We start from the raw sequence: 19504 nt of genomic DNA, 5'->3' as shown, positions 1-19504 counted from the left end.
GCAGGAGATGGATTAACTGAGCCAGAGTAGATGAAGCAGTCTTATAAAAGCCATATATTACAAGTCTTGAACAGCTGACTTCAAGGCCTCATTTAAGTGAGTGTAGCAAATCTTGTTTCAGAGAGAACAATGCAGAGAACAATTAATTTTCTCTGAAGAACACGTTATCTTAATAATGTCTTTCTTGACCTTCCTTCCTCAGCAGGGAAAACAGAAATTTCTTTTATGAGGTAGCTTGGTTACTTTTTTTCAGTTTTGTTTCAAAACATTATTATATATGAGGCATTTTCTACAGCCAGTTTAAAAAGCTAAATGTCTCTTTCTCTGACATTTCTAAAACTCTTATTAAATAGCTCAAAACAATGACATTGCTCAAATATCTCAAATCCATAAAGGCAGGAACTAAGAAATTAAATGGGGTGTTGCTATGCTTTGGCCCTTTGGTCATTTAGTCATGCTCAAAAGGAAAATCTTTTACTACAGGTTAAAACTAAAATAAATTTTAATCCCCAAGTTGTAATAAAAATGTCTGAATATGAAAAACCCCTGTATTTAATTAAAAATACTGTATTTTTTTTCTAAAACATGGTATTTACATAATTTTTTGCCTTATTGAAAAAATCAACTGTATTCACTCGAGTCAGAACAGTTCTTGCTGAGCCGTTTTCATCGCCAATGTTTTAAAATGCAGCAAAATAAGTAAGAAACTTTGTGGGCTGAGCACCATCTGCTTACGCTTTAATTTCATTAACAGTTATATTCTCAGACCATCAACTGTAAAGCAAGTTTTCCAAATGTAAACAGCATGTAAACTAGTATATTGCTTTTACCATCTACCTTCCTCCAGTTCTCTCCTGCTGCTATTTGCAACTGAAAGTTCCACAAGGAAATGAAAGGAAAATACATTGTAGCTTAGGAAAGCAAGAGCAATACTAAAGAATGTTACTGTAGTCAAGGATTAGAATGAGGGATTCAAGAAGACAGGGTCAGAGAGAAACTTTAAAGAAATACAGACCACCACAGAGCGGCAAGAAAAAAAATTTATTCCCCTATGGGAAGCCCATGGGTTTTCAGAAAATAGGAATTTTGTTTTATAAAATGTACTTGTAGGAAAGCACCAACAAGTGCTTTCAAAACAAGCTTACACTAAGCAAAGAATTTTTTTTTCCAAATTTCAGATCTACCAATTCAAATGATGCTCCAATGAGTAAGCCAACATTTCAAAACTGTTTGATCCATGAAGGAGGAAGACAATAAGCACACTTATTTGAAAAAAAACAAAGGTAGAATACAAGTGGTAGCTCTCTTTTGTGTATTTTTTCACAGTTATTAACAACAAAATACTCCTTATCCACAAAAGCACATACTTTCCCCACAAGTTCCTTCAAAGATGAGGAGAAGGCTATAATTAAACTGATAAATTCTAATCTACCGTAAGGCACAACTTTAACTTTTTTTACGTTTACAGAAACCCACCAAGTTTAATTTTTTCTCCTATAACGTATATTGGGTGAAAGGCCAGAAAACCCCCAAATCCAAGCCTAAACAGTATCACAGGTTGTGAGTACATGCATGTTGCTGGCTGCAAACTGCTCCCCTTTGTTGGGCTATTTTGGCAACATCTTCCTTCCTGAATGTGACCTTGCAATTAGTCATGGAGGGGAAAACCTCACATACCAAAACAGTGTCTAAACCCAGCACACTGTGGGACAGAGATGGACAGCTAAAGGCAGATTCAAGCAAGATAAATTCCCTTTAATTCACAAAAATAATAAAGAAAACTGACAGTGGAGGTGGTCTTTTGAGCAGCATGGCTTTGCGGTCAAAACTCAACTGGAGTTGAAGCTGGCCAGAACTGTGGGGGGCAATAAAAAGATTTTATTTTTTTTTCAAAAATACATACAAAGGCAAAAGGTAGTGCAGGAATTACACTGACACATTACAGGATGAGGATCGGAACCTCACAAACAGGGGCATTGACAAGGTGGAGATGCTTAACAGTTTCTTTGCCTCTGCCTTCGACATCAATTATGGACTAAGGGGGTTCCAGCACCCTGAGCTGAGGGACCATGACTATGATAATGATAAACTCCCAGTTGAACCGGAAGCTGTGAGAGATCTGCTGCTCTGATGGATATCCTTAAATCTCCATGGGCCTGACAGAATTCTTATGAAAATACTTAAAGAGCTGTCTGAAGTCATCACAAGGCCTCTCTTGGTGATTTTTGGAAGGTCTTGAGAATCTGGAGAGGTCCCAATTGACTGGAAGCTAGCTAACATTGTTCCAACTTTCAAAAAGGGCAAGAAGGATGATCCTGGAAACTACAGGCCTGTTAGTTTCACTTCAGTGCCTGGTAAAGCTAAGATTATTCTGGGATGTAGCGAAAAACATCTGAAAGGCAAGACAGTCATTGGTCATAGCCACAGTTCATGAGGGGGAATTCCTGCTTGTCAAATCTGATTTCCTTTCAGGACAAGGTAACCCAAGTAGCTGATAAAGGGAAACCAGTGGATGTAGTCTTTAGGGATTTTAGTAAAGCTTTCCATACTGTCTCTCACACGATCCATCTAAACAAAACGTCCAGCACAGAGCTGGATGAACACATCATGTGGTGGGTGGCTCGTGGGTTGAACACAGAGGGTAACAGTGAATGGGGTAACATCAGACTGGCCACCTGTCCCTAGTGGGGTTCCACAGGGCTCCATCTTAGGCTCTGTGGTCTTCAACATCTTCATAAATGACTTGGACACAGGACTTGAAGAGATACTAAGTAAGTTTGCAGATGAGACAAAATTGTGAGGAGCTGTTGACTCCCTGGAAGGCAGAGAAACCTTGACAAATTAGAGTGCTGGGAAATCACCAACCATATGAAGCTGAGCAAGGGGAAGTGCCGGATTCTGCACCTGGGATGAAGCAACTCTGGATTATAGGTACAGACTGGGAATGAGATGTTAGAAAGTAGTGCCATGGAAAGGGACCTGGGATCCTGGTCAATGGCAAGCCGCTTATTAGTCAGCATTGCCCTGGCAGCCGGGAAGGCTAACTGTTGTTAAGGAAAGTTCCCTGTCCAAATATTCAGGAGCCACTCTGGCAGTCACACCCACATTACCTGCGAACAGTGGCCCCTTTGCAGTGGGCACCTCCAGTGAGCCAAAAGGTTCCCCGCTTGACTCCCTACACACCCCACACTCACACATCCAGAGCAGGTTTCCTTACTGGCTCAATCCGAGGTTTCCCATAACAGAGTCTCAGACATCCAGATCCTTCAAAAAGTTTAATCTTGGTGCAATAACTAAATAATAAAATAACAGATCAACTTGGATGCCTCCAAGGGAGGGATGATGAACAAAGGAAACCCTGGCTTTTATAGATGCACAGTCTAAGCTCTAAGATCAGGTCAATCTGGGCTGCTCTGCTCCTGTTTCTCAAATGTAGTCTCCTGTACTGAATGCATTCCTTAACACTGTCTCCAGGGATGCATCTGGCAAAGCATCACTAGCCGGTCAAGGGACATGATTGTCCTGCTCTGCTCTGCACTGGGGCAGCCTTACCTTGAATATTGTGTGCAGTTTTGGGCACTGCAATATAGGAAAGATATTAAGCTGTTTGTTAGAGAGAGTCAAAGAGAGGGCAATCAAGTTGGTGAAAGACCTCAAGGGGAAGCCATATGAGGGTGGCTGAGAACACTTGGTCTGTTTAGAAGATGAGATTGAGGGGAGACCTCATTGCAGTCTACAGTTTCCTCATGAGGAAGGGCAGAAACGGAGGGGCAGGCACTGATCTCTTCTCTGTGGTGATGAGTGACAGGACCTGAGGGAGTGGCCTGAAGTTGTGTCAGGGGAAGTTTAGGCTGATTACTAGAAAAAGGTTCTTCACCTAGCGGGTGGTTGAGCACCGGAACAGGGTCCCCAGGGAGGTGGTCACAACATCAAGCCTGACAGAGGTTCAGGCATTTGGACAATGCTCTCAGGAACATGGTGTGACTCTTGGGCCTGTCCTGCGCAGGGCCAGGAGCTGGACTTCAATGACACTTGTGGATCCCTTCCAGTTCAGAACACTCTTTGATTCTATATTGCTATTTTTAAACTAATCATCCACAGTAGACATTTGTTTTCCATAGTTATGGAGGAAATCTAGTAATTAAATGCAACTGTTACCAGACTTGGCGTCCTTCTCTCAGATTATATGGCCTAGTTACTGCAAAAAGCATCCCACCCACCAAGGTAGAAGTCAAACCTATTAATGTAACAGCTTAGCCTGCCCTATTTTCACTTGGCGGTCTCCCGTAATGCTGATTTAATATCTGACAAAAATAGGACAAAGACACTGTCATTTTTCATTAGAGAATGTCAGCTCAATACAAGCAATTTTAACTCTGCTGAGCTTGGGTTAAGGAAGGTGAATGCTGCTTGGCCATGTGGCAAAAAACCCACATATCTACTTCTGGATAAGATACACCTTTCTCTCAGGCTGTCATCCTGATGACCCACTGAGCCTTTTCCAATAACTAAATTTACTAGCACCAGAATTTCTACTACTTAAGCTTAGCCAGCCATATCTTACTCCACTACATTTAAAACTGAAGGTTAACTATTACCCAGATTTTGATTTAAAAGAGGAATTTATTACATGCTATTTTAAATGCCCCACTGTTTGGCTGCTAAGCAGCACAAATTACCACTTCTGTTTTGGACCTTTTTTTTCTTTTCCTCAAAAAACCAATTACACCTACCCAGTCCACAGCCATTCATCCCAATTTCTGTGATCTCACTCACAGTATCTTCATTAAGTACTGCAACAGATGAATAGTTTTACCTTTGTGATCCCCAAACTAGACACAATTATTAAGGTTTTTTTGTTACATTATGCTCTTCTCCAGGGACACCCCCTTGTCGCGGGGGAGAAGCTTGCGTGCCCTCATGAGGTTGAGAGCTATGCTGGAGGTGGTTTGTGCTGCCGGTAGGGTCTCCCATACCAGACAGGTCTCAGCTGAAGGGTCAGACAAAGTGTGTCCACGGGCAGGATGGGCTCGCTAGCCATCTGGCAACCATCCTAGGAGAAGGACAACTCCAACCCCAAACCCAGGTAGATGGAGGTCACTTAGCCCTGTAAGGCCATCCATCTAAGAGAAGGATACTCTAACCAAACCTACATCCTGAGGTATTCGCTGTCACCGTCCAAGCTCGCTAGGCCATGGCAGATGAACCTTAGGAGTAAAGGGTGGGGCCAGTTTTGTGCACGCTGTGCCTCACCAAAAAAATCCATTGCGCAGGCCTGAAGGGTTCACCCACATTGCAAAGCCCTGTAGCGACAGGCGATCGGAAGCAGCTGGAAGCTGCAGACCCAACCCTGCATGCAGGCGGTTCAGGATATTGGTCATTAGAGACTTGACCCCGGAGATGACAGTCTCTTGCAGCAGCATCCTGAATGACCAAGCAGCCTTTTCTAGGGACAGCACTGCTTGCTCCACACAGAGAGGGGCCTAGCAAAGGTGGCCTAAACAAAGCTCATCTCTACACCCGGTTGGATAACCGCAGCCAACCGGCATCTTCCATGTGGTCAAACAAAAACAAAGAGATTTCAAAGGCATACACCTGCCTGCAAAGGTGTGCTCAAACTAACACTTGCATGTTGGAACATCAGAACCATGCTTGATACTGGGGATAGTGGATGTCCTGAGCGTCGTTCTGCTCTAATTGCCCATGAACTGTCACGGCTCAACATTGACATTGCTGCTCTCAGTGAAGTTCATCTTCATGAGGAAGGCAGGCTTAAAGAACATGGTGCTGGGTACACACTCTACTGCTCAGGCAAACCCAAAACTGAAAGACACCTTTCAGGAGTTGGCTTCATGACTAAAAACTCCATTGCCTCCAAACTTGAAAATCTGCCGACAGGTCATTCCAATCGCATTATGTCCTTATGCCTCCCTCTACACAACAAGCAACATGTTGTTCTCTTTAGCGTATATGCCCCAACTCTCCAAGCTGACTCAGCGGAAAAAGACAAATTCTACACAGACCTGCGCCGCCTCACCCAAAATGTTCCTGCAGATGATAAGATCATAATCCTTGGTGACTTCAATGCCAGAGTAGGTAAGAATTCTGAAGCCTGGAAAGGAGTCCTGGGCAAGCATGGCATTGGAAACTGCAACGACAACGGACACCTCCTGCTAGAGTTTTGTGCAGAACGGCAGCTCACCATCACCAACACTGTCTGTCAACAGAAAGACAGCCTGAAGACAACCTGGATGCATCCTTGATCCAAGCACTGGCACCTCACTGACTATATCTTAGTACAACAGAGAAATGTCAGTGATGCCGAGTGCAGAATGTCAAACAGACCACCGCCTTGTGCGCTGCAAACTTAACCTCCACTTCAAGCCCAAACCTAAGAGAGGCGGCATTCCAAGGAGGAGGCTCCAAGTCAGCAATCTTCAAACAGCCACAGTGAGAGACAGCTTCCAGGGAAACCTTCAAACTAGACTTAAAGATAATCCCATAGATCCCTCTCCTGAAGCGCTTTGGCAACGTATTAAAAGTTGCATCCTGCAGTCCTCTGAAGAGTTCCTAGGGTTCTCCTCCAAGAAAAACAAAGACTGGTTTGATGAGAACAATCAAGAGATCCAGGAATTGCTGAAGAAGAAGAGAACTGCTAACCAAGCACACCTTGCTCAGCCATCTTGCCATATAAGAAAAGCCACCTTTTGTCTTGCATGCAGTAAGCTCCAACAGAAACTTTGAGACATCCAGAACAAATGGTGGCTCAACCTAGCAGAAAAGACACAACTATGCGCAGATTTGGGTGACCAAAGAGGATTATATGAGGCCCTGAAAACAGTGTATGGACTCACACACCAGGTTCAAAGCCCCCTACTCAGTGCAGATGGTCAACTGCTTCTAACAGATAAAACCTCCATCCTGAACCGATGGTCTGGGCACTTTCAGACTCTCTTCAGTGCCAACCGTGTAATCCAAGGCTCAGCAATTCAACACATTACACAACAACCAGTGAAACATGAAGTGGATGCAGCCCCTACTATGGGAGAGATACTCAAGGCCATACAACAGGTGAAAACTGGCAAGACAGCTGGGGTTGATGGAATTCCACCTGAAATCTGGAAGCATGGAGGTCAAGCACTCCAAGCCAAATTCCACGAGCTTGTTCTGCATTGCTGGGAACAAGGGGAACTACCACCAGATCTCCATGACACAATCATCATCACCCTGTACAAGAAGAAAGGAGAAAGATCAGACTGCTCAAATTACAGAGGTATTACTTTGCTCTCCCTTGCTGGTAAAATCCTTGCAAGAATACTTCTGAACAGATTACTACCCACTATTGCAGAAGATCTTCTACCTGAAAGCCAGTGTGGTTTCAGAGCCAATGGGAGCACCACAGACATGGTGTTTGTTCTCAGACAACTGCAAGAGAAGTGTAGGGAACAGAACAAAGGTCTCTATGTAACCTTCGTTGACCTCACCAAAGCTTTCGACACTGTGAGCAGAAAAGGTCTGTGGCAGATCTTGTAACGTTTAGGATGTCCCCCCAAGTTCCTCAAAATGATCGTCCTGCTACATGAGGATCAGCATGGACAAATCAGATATGGCGATGCATTCTTTGAGCCCTTTCCAATAACCAGTGGTGTGAAACAAGGTTGTGTTCTTGCACCAACTCTATTCACGGTCTTCTTCAGCATGATGCTCCAAAGAGCCACAGCAGACCTCGATGAAAAAAACGGCATCTACATCCGCTATCGTACCAATGGAAGCCTATTCAACCTAAGGCAACTGAAGGCCCACACCAAGACCCTGAATCACCTTGTCTGCGAGCTGCTTTTTGCTGATGATGCCGCCCTCGTTGCTCACACAGAAGCAGCTCTGCAGCGCTTAACATCCTGCTTGGCAGAGGCTGCTGAGCTCTTTGGGCTGGAAGTCAGCCTGAAGATGGAAGTTCTCTACCAACCTGCACCTCAAGAAGTCTTCCATCATCCTCACATCACCATAGGCAATTCAGAGCTTAAGTCAGTCCAGCAGTTCACCTATCTGGGAAGTATCATTTCCTCAGACGGTAAGATTGACAAAGAGATAGACAACAGGCTAGCAAAGGCATACAGAGCCTTTGGAAAACTCCATGAAAGAGTCTGGTCCAATAAACACCTGAAGAAAAGTACAAAGATCAGCGTCTACAGAGCCATTGTACTGTCTACTCTTTTATATGGGTCTGAATCATGGGTCATCTACCGCCACCACCTGCGGCTTCTCGAACGCTTCCATCAGCGCTGCCTCCATTCAATCCTAAACATCCACTGGTCTGATTACGTGACCAATGTGTCTGTTCTTGAACAGGCAGGGGTCAGCAGTATTGAGGCCATGCTGATGAGAATGCAGCTGTGCTGGGCAGGGCACGTCTCCAGGATGGAGGATCACCGCCTCCCAAAGATTGTGCTCTATGGTGAACTCGCCACCGGCTGCCGCAAGAGAGGAGCCCCGAAGAAGAGGTACAAGGACTGCCTGAAACAATACCTCAGTCTTGGCCATATCAACTGCCCCAATGGTCCACTCTGGCCTCAAATCGGGATTCATGGAGACACAGCATTCACGGCGCTGCTGCTTCCTTTGAGAATGGATGGAGAGTCAGTCTTGAGGAGAAAAGACAATGCAGAAAGAACCGTTCCTTGCCAATATCACCTAGGGAGACATTCCGCTGTGTCTTTTGTGACTGGACCTGCCTATCCCATATTGGCCTTTTTAGCCACCAGCACGCTTGCAGCAAGCGTGGGTAGTGCCCTTCTCAAATCTTCGTTCACGAAGCCTAGCCATGATGACATTATGCTACCTGAGTGTACAGGGTCACCTTTCAACCTACGCTGAAGATCCTGCCAGAGGTCCCCTGGATACTCTAAATCCCTCTTCTCCTGCAATATCATTCTTGAAAAGCCATTGCCAGACCTAGTTTAAGATTTTTGGGGGGGCAAAAAATGGGAAAAAAGGAGTCTTGTCACATACATAAAAATAGTGCAAACATGCTCTTTATAGAGTAGACATTTACATAATTAATAGTCTTGATATAATAATGAGTTCTTTACCTAATTTAATACAAGGGATCTTAATGACAAGAGAGTTCAAGAACTTTTCAATGCAATCTATATATGTAGACTTAAATTGTAGGTATTATGTAGGTTTTCTTTTTTTCCATTTCTCCACATTATTCGCTTTGTGGCCATTGATTCTGCAACATAACTGGAAGCATTTGTGAAATTATTTCCCTTTTAATATGATAGGGATTGGGGGTTTTACATTCTCCCAAGGGTGATAGATTTTTACAAGCTTTTTCAAAGCCAATTTAGATGAAAGCACACATAAAAAAATTAGCATTTAATATCTCAAAACATTTTGCCTATTACTGTTGCTTACAACACTAAAGATTACTGTAATAAGTGATGCTTACTTTCTACAACAGCAATACTCTGGCTAGAGCAAGCTCGCTACCTCACTGCGCACCGATTTCAAATCTAACTTGTTGAGCATGAAAAATTTGCCAAAGTGTTAATTTCTGTTGCATGCCCTATGAGAAGCAGTGACTTATTACAGCTTTGATTGTCAAAGGCAGCGTGGCTACGTCTAGCCCTGTACCAGGTGATGAATGATCGTGTTGAGCTTTCAGATAATGCCAGAGTGGCAGACCTGATGCAGTGCCCATTGTGTTAGGTCTCATGCAATTACGGAAAGGCAAATCAGCTGAAAAAGTGATCAAGATCTAGATAACTATACAAAGCAATTGAAGAGAGATTATTTTGTTATTTCATCACTCGTGTACCTCCACATTTTTACCAAGTTCAGACAACTTGAATACTTTTACTACTGAACACCACTCTCCCTGTTACATCAGATTTATCATTTTATTTTAATTCCTGCCTTTTGTCCAGTAATGGTATCAACTTCAAATTCCTGCATCTCAGTTTCTCTTCTAAGCACACTTGCCATTACCCCTTAAGAGAAAGTGAAGAATTTTTTCTGGGATTTCCACCACAAAGAATCTAATTTTAAACACAATAACACTTCAAGTTCAGTCTGCAACTTGTCATTAAGATCTCAGTGACAATCCAGTCAAGGTATACAGGATATTAACAGTTCTTAAAGTGGGGGAAAAGAGGTGTTACCAGAAAGCTCAAAAATGTCCATTCAGCTCTTGTTTCTTTATTTTCTAATGCTTCTGCTTCCACATCCTAAATTCTCCACCGTCTAATGTCCATGTGGGAATTGTAATGTTTAAACTTGGCAGTTGGTGAAGGTCCACAGCCCCAGCTGTAAGCCCATCAGCTGGTTTCCTGAACCAGGACATGCTAGAATCACCACCTGCACTACAGCACTCAGCAGTATCTCCTCTCTCATTCCAAGGGTAACCACTCTTCCCTCACTCTGGCATGGCTGCTGTGACTTCTGGCAGCAAGGACAGCTAACTGTCCTGGTGGAGAGATGAGCGTTTAAATATCTAAGGGTGGGAGACTGACCTCAAAAGCTCCTGTTAAGTCATAGAGTGCTGAAAACACATCTGGTATAGGAGATGTGCACACTTTTAGGGGTGGTAGGAGGAAGGGAACAATTGTCCAACTACTTAAGCACACAAAAAAAGCCCTGGGAACACAGTCCAGAAAGTCTGAGAACTGATGAGAAATAAACATGATGTAAACAAAAGCCCAATAAAAACATTCCACCTACAGACACAGAAAATTAAATACTTTCAATATATGACAAGCCCATCAGTGGCTCAGGTGCAGTGGCTATGGGAAATTCTGAAAATACTCAAATGCTTCAAATCTGAAGCACTAGATTCCTAGATATGAGGTCAAGCAGCCCATGACAAGTTTTCAGGAAGTTCTCTTCATTGCACATGTGAACAGGACAGAACATGGTATTTATTTTATGGGTTTAGCAACCTTACCACAACATTTCTGACTTGTGCAAGGTCAGTCACACACCTTCAGTAAATATTTTACTACCTTAATAATCCCCTTCTGGAGTCCAGGAACTCAATGGACACTCTTCCTTACTGTCCTTCATACAGAAAAATAAATAGGGTAATTTGGTCAGATTTGGAGAGTTAAAGTTGACCTATAGTTTATTTTCTCCTCCAAATATGCTTTCAACTTTTCAGTAATGAATCTTTCTTTACTATTTCAGTCCATTGGTTCTGCCTGCTGTACCACCTACTCTTTGACAACACCAGCTTTTAAGGCTGTAACTCTGAGGTTGATAATTCGTGACACATCTTGCTGGAGACCAACAAGTACTACAGATGGGATCTCTACAGCAATCTTCTTATGATGAATGGCCTCAGTTGTGTGATTGGCACATTGTGTGGTTCTTCTGGTGTCCTGGGCCAGGCTAGAAGTTGGACTTGATTCTAATGGGTCCCTTCCAACTCAGCATATTCTATCAATCTATGATTCTCAATCACTTCCTTCTGGCCCCAAAACCATGACCCCTTGAACCAGAAGCGCAGAAGGTATCAGAAAACATCCAAAAGACACCACAACATGCTAATCAAATCAATTATTCTACCTAATCTTTTCTCACAGCCATAAACAAGGGAGTCTCTGCCTAAGTATTCGGTAACCTTGCAGTCCTGTCTATAAGATAGCAGGTATCCTTACTTACACGAAAGCATTTAAAGACTCTGAGGGCAGACCTTGATATATTTTTATTATTTATATTTGGTTTAGATAGAAAACTGAAAGCTCTTAAGGATAAGAGTTATTTTATTTTCTTTGGATATTTCTGATAATGCAAATAAATACTTCACCTCTCCCTCCAAATCCCACAAGCACTTTTTCTTCCAATGGATTCTTGGAGAAAGTTCCACAGTTGGGTTTTCTGGAGAAGAGTTTTGTTCCTGCAACTTCTACATATGCTTTCAGTGAACACAGCATCTCTGTGAGTTTTCTATCAGAAAGGTCTTATCTCTAACTGTCTGTATTACTGTTATTACCTCTTTGGTCTCTCATTTCCTTCCTAAACAGCCACTTCTCCACTTTCATTTTGGTTTTGAAAACTCTTTATACATTAACCTTTTTGGCTCTCCAAATGATCTCTTGAATGTTTTAAAATCTGTAGAAAAAATGAACACAGTATTTGAAAGAATGTTTTTTAAGAGGTGCATAGTTGTAACACTACACTACAAGATCTTCAGTATTACTTATTGTCTCCTGCTGCAATCAAGAAAAGATTCAAGGTTATAAACATAAAAAAGAACAATATAGCAGATCTTTTTGTTTGATCTTTAATGCTTTGGTGTTGTTAAAAAATACCCAGGATTACAGTGCAGAGAGGGAAAGGGTACTGCCTGAGGTTAGCTGAAAAAGCTTAATTCTATTTTAAGCTGGTACAGTCTGAGGAGGAATTTTATATTTGTTGGCTAGAGCTTTCAGCACAAGCAAAGGGAGGAGGGTGTTGTACAGGAAGAAGAATTAATCTGTCATCTTTAGCTTAACAAACTTTTGGACAACTAACAACAGAGCAAACATACACATTTGTATAATGAACAAAGTGCACACCGCTGCATCTCAGAGAAGCAGTAAGATTAAACTCCTACTTCCCACATACTGAAGCTCTACCAATGCACAGTCTGTCTGCAGGTGTTGCAGGAAGCATACCATGAGATACAAGCCCACCTCTTGGTGACAGTCCTACCTCTCCTAGCATCATGCCGGGTGTCCACGTACTAACCTCTGGACATATTCTTGTGCTCTGACAGCTCCCTAGAAATATGCTGGAGCACTGCTAGTAGTGAACACAGTCATTACTATTTAACTGCTATTCCTTACTTAAGCAGCTTCTGAGATGGAAAACACTTCAAACCAAAACATGAATTTAGTTATAACAATACCGTTTCCCAAAATATGTTGAAGCAGCATGTGTTTCTCACTCTCATATATATCACAACAGCAAGTAAACAGATGATCTACCTAATGAACCAGATATTCTGTTTAGATTTCAGCTTTGTCAGTGTTTACTTAATAGGATTATATTTGTTCTCAAGACAGACTGAATTATTTCCTGAGATGGCTGTCATGGACATTTTCTCCTCTGTCAAGAGAGGGCAATCAAGACAGAATGCTGCTTTATCAGGGGCAGGACCATAAGAACTATTCCAATTCCTTTAGTGGCATGCACACCAGCTAGAGAAAGTTTCTGAATTATACCTCAAATATGAATGGAAGTGGATATAAGGGTTGAGCTCAAAAGTCTCTGAGCAAAAGACTAGGCTCTTGAGAAAGGAGAACATGATTCATTACAGTACCTGAGTAAGTTGATACAGCATATGTACTATAGGGCTGCAATACTTCAGCTGTCACCCCAGAATAAGCATCTGAAGATAGCCACTGTCCTATGCAGCAATGCAATCACAACTACTTTTTTTCCAGACATTGCCACTTTGCAGGTCTGTTTACAGCCCCCTCCTGAGCAGGAAACGTAATTTGAACTGCTTTTGATGCAAAATGTCTGCTGCCTGACATTTCCTTGTGAGGTATGCAAATAAATTCCTGAAGATTTTCTGCACACAGAAAAGTCCATGTTGTGTCTAGAAGAACAGATTTCAGAAATTTCACCACTTAATAAACGGCTTATCTCCAAAAGAACTGCTATGGCCTATTATCTCAGCAATAACTGCCAAGATACAGCAAACTGCAACAGCTTCAGAAGGCAGAACATCTGCTGAAGGAGTCAAAAGTCATTCCCAGTTTTTGAAAGCAAGAGTTCTGACTGCTCACTTGCCTTCCACAATTATCCAAAGCAGCCCACTAGAGAGGGCCAAGATCATTAGCGAACACATCATAACAGATTCCTTTCTAAGATAATCACTGGAAAATTTTATGACTTTACCGAGATTATTTTAATCTTGGCTAATCTTACTTCAAGCAGATCTTCTTAAATCCAGTTATGTTCCTGAACTCTACAGCATCTGGTGAAAACAGAAGAAGCACTTTGACTCCTTCTGAGACCCTGGTGTCAAAGGGTCAGATTATTTGCACTTGACTAATACAAGGCCACGGCAAGACTCACTCTGCAGATTTGTCGTCTGACCCCCCTGAAAGCATTTCTGGAGGTTAGTCAGCGTGCTGCCCCCCCCCCCCCCACACACACACCTCACCTGTGGTCCCACTATTTCGGGTTGGGAGATCTGCACCACCAGCTGGATAAATTCAGCGCCTTTAGGCTTTCCGTGCTCTGTTTTTAAATTACCTGATCTGCTGCTTCTCCCTGCCCTTTGGTTAGCAAAGCATCAGGAAGCCGAACCGCGGCGGCTAGGTGAGTTGGCGAGGAAACACCTGCAACCTTCGTTGCAGCTCTGGGGAGACCTTTGCAGGACACACGCAGCGGGCACCGGCGCGGGTATTAAGGGGATGGAAAATCCCCAAAGAGGAGACGAGCCCACGGGTTTCGTGTGCCCGGGGCACCACCAGCGGGGACGTCCCGTGGAGGAAGGGAAGGGTTCCCGGCGGGGCACTGCCCGCACCGCCGCGCCGGTAGCGGGCACCGGACGGGTGGGAGGGTCGTGGCGGCCCCTCGCCGAGTGCGGCGGCGCGGATCGGACCCCGGCCGGGCTCTGCCGCCGGGGTCCCTCGGAACACGGCGCCGCCGAGCCCGGCCGCGGGCAGCCCCACGGCGCTGCGCCACCCGGGCTCCGGATGAGGCCGGCCCCGCCGGTCCGCGCTCCCCTCTCGGGCCTGCAAGGCTCGGCAGGCCGCAGCCCGGGCACCCGCCCCCCGCCCGCTCGCAGCCGCCGCCGGTCACATCCCGGGCGGCGGCCCCGCCACCCGCTCCAGCGCGCCCTGCGCGGTCGCGCACTCACCCGCGTCCGTCCCGGGAGATCCGGCTCCTCGGCGCGAGGCGACAGCGAGGACCAGAGCAGCAGCAGCCCCAAGAAGCTGCCCGCCAGCAGCACGGCGCGCAGCAGGAAGCCCAGCTTCAGCCGCATCCTCCCTCCCGCCCGCCCGCCCTCTGTCTCCCGCCGCCGCGCACGCAGCGCCCGGCCCCGCGCACCGGCCGCCTTCCGCCCCCCCTGGCACAGCCCGGCCCGGCCCCGCCGCCGTTCCCCCGCCTCCCACGGCCGCCGCTGCTCTCCGGCAGCCGCCCGCCTGCGGAGGCTGTGCTCCCGCCGCCGCACGTACAAAGTTTCTTTTTTTTTTTCTTTTTCTCTCTTTTTTTCTCTCCCTCTCCCGCTCCCCGTTGCGGGCTGCGCGCCTGCCTCCCCGCTGGGCGCAGCGGACGGGGTGATGCGGAGCAGGAAGTGGCCACCGCGGGAGCCGCGGTTCCACGTGGCCGCCCCGCACCGGGGCGGGGGCGCCTCGCCCCGGGCCGCCGCTCGCTCCTGCCCCCGCCCCGCCGCCCCGCCGCTCCGCCGGCCGTGCGCTCCCGTTCACCTGCTGCCCCCCGGAGCGCGGCTGGGGCAGACGCGCCTGCACCGCTCCAGCAAAGGGGGAGGAGTGGGAGAGTTCCAGTGGGGTTTGGGCTTTCCCAGCTGAATGGGCAGCGCTGCTCGGGCACCGACTATTAAAAATGCAGGTGCAAACGCTTAATTTTAGGGGTTGCCACAGGCCCGTTAATTGTGTGCAGCCAGGGCAGAGTAGCTCTGGAAAGTCAACAGATGTTTTCTTGGGGATAGTAGATTAAGTACAAGATTACAGAGATGCTATCAGCCCCATAGCTGGTGTGTATTTTGTTGCTAATTTTCTACACTAAATGTTAGGCATCCTATTTCCTCCTTTGAAGGAGTCTGACACGTGCATGCACACACACACACACAAGCCTGATATTGTAAGCTCTCCACAATTCAGAGTGATACAAGAACAATTCTTCCAATGTAATACTTTTTTTCCCTGTGTATTCGGTTCTATCCACTTGCCTTGATGTTTTTAGTTCTATTTCTTTTCTGGAGTGTAAGGATATCAGATCCAAGGATTCTGAACGTTAACTTTCAATGATAAGGAGTATAGCAATGAAACAGGATATTCCACTCTGAACAGGATCACTTTGGAGGAAAAAAATCCCCACACCTAAGTGACCTTTGTAGCTGGACACACCTAAACACAAAAGTCTTTGTTTATTTGTATAACGTGTGCTGTAGCACTGTGTGCTTTTTTTCCTCCCCATTCTGTAAGACCAAGGTACAAGACAGACAAATGTAGTGTTTAAGGCATTGGCAACAGCTCTAATCCATTGAAAGTACAGTAAAACTGGCTACAGCCATTGGATGTGATACTACTCTGCTGCTGCTTCCCAGAGCTGAGAGTGACAGGGAAAGAGACCTCTATGTGCCAAGTGGATGTGATGAGAACTCACATTTGTAAGGCTGCCTGCCAGAACTGGTTTTGAGGTTTTTTTTATATGGAGGTATATGTTCTGCAGAAACCCACAGGCAAAGCATGCATCCGTGATGATCACAGAGAGCTACATACTGGAAGATGACCAAAAGTTTTGTTCTTTTGGTTTTAGATACCCAAAGTCTTGCTGTCAGTGAATTCTCCTATTAGTTGTTTGAGGACAACGGCTTCTGTTCCTGGCATTTAAAAAAAAAAACACCTGCTTTTTACCCTGAAAGAGAAGTAGCTGAAGTCCACTGGGAGGCAGTACGGGCCAATGGACAGGATGTTCATGCCATCCAGCCAGCCCCTCTCTCTTCCAGAACGGCCAATGACGGGAAACTGGAGAAGGCATCATGTTCCTGGTTGACTGTTACACCTGCCTGCCCTGGTGCCTCCACAGCAGGGAGCATCATCTACCTGTTTGATTTGTTTGTTGTTTTTTTTTTTTTTCTCATGCACAGGCCAGGCAGTTTGACTTCAGAACTATTAGATAATACTGACCTTGAAAGTAGTTCTATTTCAGTTTTATCCTCACTAAGGATGTGCTGAAGTCTTAAATTCTGCACTTACAGTTTCTCCTATGTAGTAAAGTGCCTAAGACCCTCAGAACATATTTTCACTCTTGTTGAATTCATACCTGCTAAGGCAGAATATGCAAATTAAAGTTGGCTTTGGATTGCCTGCAGTAACATTCAAAATCATTTTTCAAAGTATTTTATGTCCTGGAGGGGAAAAGAGGGAGGGTTAAACACAAATTTTTGCCTCTCTCAGTTACAGAATATAAGTGCATATATATATATATATATATATAAAGGCCATGATATTTCTACTGTGCAGGCAGCAGTAAAACAAGACACAATCCTAACTGTTATTATAATCAACCTCTTTTAAACTGATAGTCATTCAAATGTTTCAAACAGACTGGCAACTGTCATAATATTTGTATCCATATGTGGACATCTACTGCTTGTTGCACAGAAATCATGTTCACTTCTCCAAATATGCCTGATATGCCTCCAAATAAATATCCAAAGGCATATAAGTGACTACAAAGCCTTGCTGCTCTTGAATCAGAGACCTACGATGACCTGGAGGTGAGGTATCCGATTACCAATCCCCTAAGCCACGCAGTTAGTTGCCTTATTGCTGGGGATTTGGGGGATGGTGTATGGAGCAAGGTCATTAACAAATGTCAAGATCTTATGCAGTTGCTCACATGGGAGAAACATCTGCATTTGGATGTGTTTCTTAACTCTTGTCCTGCATATCCGGTCACAATAAAACAAACTGCTTCAATACAATGTCTGAAAGCAAATTCCTATAGACTTTTGTACCTACCAAGAAAAAAGTCACATATTACAAAATTCATAAAACAACAAACTGCTGTAAAGGCTTCACTGTACATAAACCTCCCATTTTGCTCGTCTGAGGGCTTTTTTTCTGTCAGAACATAGGTGGTCTATGTAAAACCTGCAAGTCAGAGACCAAATTTTTTTTCTGCTGAGTTCAGTGAGCACAAAACACAAAGGGTTTCATTGAAATTATCAACAATGGGTCGGTTTGGGCTATGAAAGAGTTTCTCTTCATAGTAGCTGGTATAGGGATACATTTTGGATTTGTGCTGGAAACAATGTTGATAATCAGGTAGTTGCTGAGCAGTGTTTGCACAGAGTCAAGGCCTTTTATGCTCCTCACCCCACCCCGACAGAGAGGAGAGTGCGTATGCACAAGAGGTTGGTATGGGACACAGTTGGGACAGCTGATTCCAGCTGACTAAAGGGATATTCCATAACATATGGTGTCTCAGCATATAAAGCTGAGGGAAGGAGGAGGAAGGGGGGATGTTTGGAGTGATGACATTTTTCTTCCCAAGTCACTGTTACACGTGATGGAACCTGGCTTTTCTGGGGATTGCTGCCCATGGGAAGTTGTGAATGAATGCCTTGTTTTGCTTTGCTTGTGTGGTTTTTCCTTTACTTATTTAACTGTCTTTATCTCAACCCAAAAGTTTTCTCACTTTTGCCCTTCCAGTTCTTCCCCCCATCCTGTTGGGCCTGAGTGAGTGAGAGGTGATTTGGTGCTTAGTTGACAGCTGGGGTCAAACCATGACAAATGGATTGTAGACCTTAATCAATTTCACTTTTCTTAGATGTTTCCAGATATAAGTACCCACACTTCATTTATTGCAGTATTTCACTGGGCTTCCTATAACAGCAAACTTGATCATGCTTCGATAAAAGAAAGCGTTGGAAAATGCCAGGTGGCAGACAGTAACTTGCTTTTCTAAACTGAATACTCTCAACACAAGCAACACCTCTGCTCTAGTGAAACCTTCCAGCTCCATGCAATCCCTTTTCCCATCCTTTCTGACCTTTTCTATTTCACTTGACTTTTAAGACCATTTGCATTTAGGTGGTCATCTCTGAACAAAGCCTATGCGGTTTTCCATATTGTTACTTTGGATCTAAGGCAAGCTGGGTGTTGACATTTATGGAAAACTTGTGTAGTGTATTACCCCAATAGCCAACTTATTAGTGCTGCATATTGAAATCCTGGGCTATCCAGGAGGAATCCAAGACACACCTCTAGTTTACATCTGAGAGATTGCACACACAGGACAGGATTTTAAATTCTTCCTTATTTCTGAGATTGTTTTAAAAGTACTGTAATAAAGTAAGTGTCTCCCAATAGTACTTAATACATGCTTTTGCAATTTAGACTAGGATGTGCTTAATCTTCATGCTTTTCTGTTCATGATTTCCAATCTTTACAATCTTTAGTACCATTCTTCTTGTTATTCTCAATTATCCTTCTTTTTCTTTTTCTTTCTTTTTTTTTTTTTTTAAAGCCAGAGTTTCAGCCATGTGTGTCCTACCAAATATTATTCTTCAGTATGTCAGGATTTGAACGGATGCTTCTGGCAGAGTGCTGTTTGCCTCCTTTGCTTTCCCTGTCACTTTTATGAAGAACATGTTATGAAGTTCCTGTCATTACATTTAGCCCCCATACTCCTGTCATGCCTACTTAGTCTGTTTTTCTCCTACAGTATCACCTCTAGCTCCTCTTCTCTTTTCCCACACAGCAACAGTAAGCAAGCTCATTATTTTGTACTGATCTGGATGCTACCAATGTCC

General features: G+C 44.4%; 1 protein-coding gene across 2 annotated transcripts in view; it reads right to left on the bottom strand.

Annotated features, from left to right (window-relative positions):
* Positions 1 to 19504, bottom strand: part of GALNT7 (polypeptide N-acetylgalactosaminyltransferase 7) — a 94060-nt gene that overhangs the window by 59870 nt on the left and 14686 nt on the right. Inside the window, exon 1 of one of the 2 annotated variants that reach the window (XM_071556245.1) lies at positions 14858 to 14983. The exons of the other annotated variant lie outside the window; for it this stretch is intronic. Within the exon in view, the coding sequence (XP_071412346.1) occupies positions 14858 to 14983 (126 nt within the window). Of the gene's footprint in view, positions 1 to 14857; positions 14984 to 19504 lie in introns of those variants that run through there. 2 annotated transcript variants of the gene reach the window in all.

This window comes from Pithys albifrons, chromosome 5 (genome assembly GCF_047495875.1).
Source record: "Pithys albifrons albifrons isolate INPA30051 chromosome 5, PitAlb_v1, whole genome shotgun sequence".
Classification (NCBI taxonomy): domain Eukaryota; kingdom Metazoa; phylum Chordata; class Aves; order Passeriformes; family Thamnophilidae; genus Pithys; species Pithys albifrons.
This window is presented reverse-complemented; position numbering and strand designations above follow the sequence as displayed.